Source organism: Protobothrops mucrosquamatus, unplaced genomic scaffold, assembly GCF_001527695.2.
Source record: "Protobothrops mucrosquamatus isolate PMUCROS unplaced genomic scaffold, P.Mucros_1.0 scaffold4974, whole genome shotgun sequence".
NCBI classification, from domain to species: Eukaryota; Metazoa; Chordata; class Lepidosauria; order Squamata; family Viperidae; genus Protobothrops; species Protobothrops mucrosquamatus.
Window position 1 is genome coordinate 34,697 of NW_015390856.1, and position 4,147 is coordinate 38,843.

Below are 4,147 nucleotides of genomic sequence, written 5' to 3' on the forward strand. Positions count from 1 at the left end.
GTCAGCCTTTCTCTTAGCTTGCTAAAATCAGAATCAGTTGATACACTTTTAGCTCCTAAATTGGAATAAATGTAGTCAATAAAGGTTGTCAAATCTAGCCCATTCAGTCAGAATAATATTGCTACTAGGCAAGTTTTCACTTTTGTCATATTTAGAAGGAACTATTTAAATCTTTGAGAAACCAAAATTAGGTATATAAAAACTTAGACAAATTGATATTTATCCCACCAACATGACAGTGAGATTCCAAAATATCCGTGTTGATACAGGAACTCCTGTATCAGATCTTTCCAAACTACAGTGTTACTTCTGACAATTAAGTTCCCTCACACAGATAAAATTACATATACAGTATACTTAGTGTGATAGGAACAAATTGCAATTCTGGTCTTACAATATTTCCTTCAGACTGAATGTCAGTTTTGTAGGAAGAAAATATTACAAAAGAATAAATCTTAGGCTTGTAAAATTTACTACATTTCTTCATATTTCTCTAATGATCTAGAACTATTTTCAATGTTAGAATCTAATTCAACATCTTCAGAACACAGAACATCTGTACATATTCAGAATAGAATTATCCAAGGCTGGGAAGTCAGCAACTATTTTCAGTAATTAAATATTGTATTTAGGAATTTTAGATTTTTTTGAGTGATGGCACAGACACCCTCACGTGAAAATTTATATATGAGATTAACTCAGCATTGCAATCAACAGCTGTCATTGCAAGGTCAGCTTTCAGACCAGCTTTGAACACATCTGTTTCTGTTAAAGGCAATAAGACTTTTTCCTTTATTGCAATACTCCCATTAGGAGAGAAATTTCCAACTTCGACATTTTGAACTTAAACCCCCCACTTTTCATCTTAACCTTGCGTCCCCCCNCCCTTGATATCAGATTTGGAGAACCCCATGCTGGGCATCTTGAACTTTGGCATATGTATTTTCATCCTGCCTTTCTCACGACCGCCTTCTGCTTCTACCACTTTGCTGGCGGCCTCAGAATCAGGTAGTTCGACATTAGCTTTGGGAAGGGAGACGTCTACCTCAACTTTTGGAAGGGAGATGTCTACTTCTGGTGGAGTGAGCTTGGGGGGCTTGACACTAGGCAGCTTCACTCCAGGCATTTTGATCTTCCCCTTCTCTTCAACCTCCACGTGCAGGCTTGGGGACTCCATGTCAACTTCTGGAAGAGTAGTGTCAGCTTCAAGCTCTGAAGAGTGCAGAGTGATTTCCATTTTCAGATCTGTTTTGCGAAGGTCTCCTTCCATGGAAGGTATGATGACTTCTCCCTCTGGGATACCTTTCCCTTTGGGCAGCGAAATTCCAAATTTGGGCATATGGAACTTGGGCATTTGGAACTTCCTATCTCCGCTTTCCAGCTTGACATCGGGGGCCTGCACAGAAACCTTTCCAGATGGAGGCTCTATGGCTACGTCGGGAGCTTTCAGTTCCAGGCTGGCCGAGTCTGTTGGAATCTTTACTTCAGGAGATGATATGGTAATGTCTCCTCCCTTCACTTCAGGTTTCTCAACACGGATCTCAGCTTCGGGAAGAGAAACGTCCACTTTAGGCATACTGATATCCACATCGACTTTGGGACCCTTGATGTCTGGTTTGGAGAATCCCATGCTGGGCATCTTGAACTTTGGCATGTGTATCTTCAGTCCTCCCCTGTCGATGGTGCCTTCAGCCTCTGGCAATTTTACGGCCTCTGCACCATCAGACACTTCAGTTTTTACTTTGGGAAGGGTGACAGCAGCCTCAACCTTTGGCAGGGAGATTCCAACCTCTGGCCCTTTGAGCTTAGGGACCTTGACACTAGGCATCTTAACATCAGGCAATTTCATTTTGCCCTCAACAATATCCACTTCTAAGCTAGGTGCATCTACCTCCACTTTTGGAAGCTTAAGATCAGCTTCAAACTCCACAGAGGGCAGTGTTATTTCTGTTTTCAATTCTCTCTTGGGCAACTCTGCTTCCACAGAAGGTATGCTGATTTCTCCCTCTGGGACACCTTTCCCTTTGGGCATTGAAATTCCAAATTTGGGCATATGGAATTTGGGCATTTGGAACTTCCTATCCCTGCTTTCCATTTTAACATCGGGGCCCTGCACAGAAACCTTTCCAGATGGTGGCTCTATGGCTACGTCGGGAGCTTTCAGTTCCAGGCTGGCCGAGTCTGTTGGAATCTTTACTTCAGGAGATGATATGGTAATGTCTCCTCCCTTCACTTCAGGTTTCTCAACCCAGATCTCAGCTTCGGGAAGATAAACGTCCACTTTAGGCATACTGACATCCACATCAATTTTGGAGCCCTTGATGTCTTGTTTGGAGAATCCTATGCTGGGCATCTTGAACTTTGGCATCTGTATCTTCAGTCCTCTCCCATCGATGGTGCCTTCAGGCTCTGACAATTTTACAGCCACTGCGCCATCAGACACTTCAGCTTTTCCTTTGGGAAGTGTGACATCGGCCTCAATATTTTTTCTCAGGGAGACCCCTATATCTGGCCCCTTGAGATGCGGGACCTTGACGCTAGGCATCTTCGCTTCAGGCATTTTGATTTTGCCCTTATCACCAATCTCCACATCAAATCTAGGTTCATCTACCTCCACTTCTGGCATCTTAAGATCAGCTTCAAGCTCCACAGAGGGCAGTGCCATTTCCGTTTTCAATTCTGTCGTCGGCAAGTCTGTTTCCACAGAAGCGACAACGATTTCTGCCTCTGGGACACCAGTCCCTTTGGGCAGCGAAATTCCAAATTTGGGCATATGGAACTTAGGCATTTGGAACTTCCTATCCCCGCTTTCCAGCTTGACATCGGGGCCGTGTACAGAAACCTTTCCAGATGGAGGCTCTACGGCTACGTCGGGAGCTTTCAGTTCCAGGCTGGCCGAGTCTGTTGGAATCTTTACTTCAGGAGATGATATGGTAATGTCTCCTCCCTTCACCTCAGGTTTCTCAACCCGGATCTCAGCTTCGGGAAGAGAAACGTCCACTTTAGGCATACTGACATCCACATCGACTTTGGGGCCCTTGATGTCTGGTTTGGAGAATCCAATGCCGGGCATCTTGAACTTTGGCATGTGTATCTTCAATCCTCCCCCGTCAATGGTGCCTTCAGCCTCTGGCAATTTTACAGCCTCTGCACCATCAGACACCTCAGCTTTTACTTTGGGAAGGGCAACATCAGTTTCAACCTTCGGCAGGGAGATCCCTACTTCTGGCCCTTTGACCTTGGGGACCTTGACGCTAGGCATCTTGGCTTTAGGAATTTTCATTTTGCCCTTATCTCCAATCTCCACATCCAAGCTGGGTGTATCTACCTCCACTTCTGGCAGCTTAAGATCAGCTTCCAGCTGCGCAGAGGGCAATGTTATTTCCGTTTTCAATTCTGCCTTCGGTAAGTCTGTTTCCACAGAAGCGACAACGATTTCTGTCTCTTGGACACCTTTTCCTTTGGGCAGCGAAATTCCAAATTTGGGCATATGAAACTTGGGCATTTGGAATTTCCTATCCCCACTTTCCAACTTGACATCGGAGCCTTGTACAGAAACCTTTCCAGATGGAGGCTCTATGGCTACGTCGGGAGCTTTCAGTTCCAGGCTGGCCAAGCCCATAGGAATCTTTACTTCAGGAGATGATATGATAATGTCTCCTCCCTTCACCTCAGGTTTCTGAATCTGGAGCTCAGGTTCGGGAAGAGAAACGTCCACTTTAGGCATACTGACATCCATACCGACTTTGGGGCCCTTGATGTCTGGTTTGGAGAATCCCATGCTGGGCATCTTGAACTTTGGCATGTGTATCTTCAGTCCTCCCCTGTCGATGGTGCCTTCAGCCTCTGGCAATTTTACAGCCTCTGCGCCATCAGACACTTCAGCTTTTACTTTGGGAAGGGCAACATCAGCCTCAACCTTTGGCAGGGAGATCCCTATTTCTGGCCCTTTGACCTTGGGGACCTTGACGCTAGGCATCTTGGCTTTAGGAATTTTCATTCTGTCCTTATCTCCAATCTCCACATCCAAGCTAGGTGCATCTACCTCCACTTCTGGCAGCTTAAGATCAGCTTCAAACTGTGAAGAGGGCAGTGTTATTTCCGTTTTTAATTCTTTCTTGGGCAGGTGTGCTTCCACAGAAGGGAC

At 45.3% G+C, this 4,147-nt stretch overlaps 1 protein-coding gene across 1 annotated transcript; it reads right to left on the reverse strand.

Moving 5' to 3' along the window:
- Positions 1–865: 865 nt before the first annotated feature.
- Positions 866–4,137, reverse strand: LOC114923608 (protein AHNAK2-like). The gene has a single exon (XM_029286782.1). The coding sequence runs from the start codon at positions 3,998–4,000 to the stop codon at positions 866–868; it is 3,135 nt and encodes a 1,044-aa protein (XP_029142615.1). The 5' UTR covers positions 4,001–4,137.
- Positions 4,138–4,147: the final 10 nt, after the last annotated feature.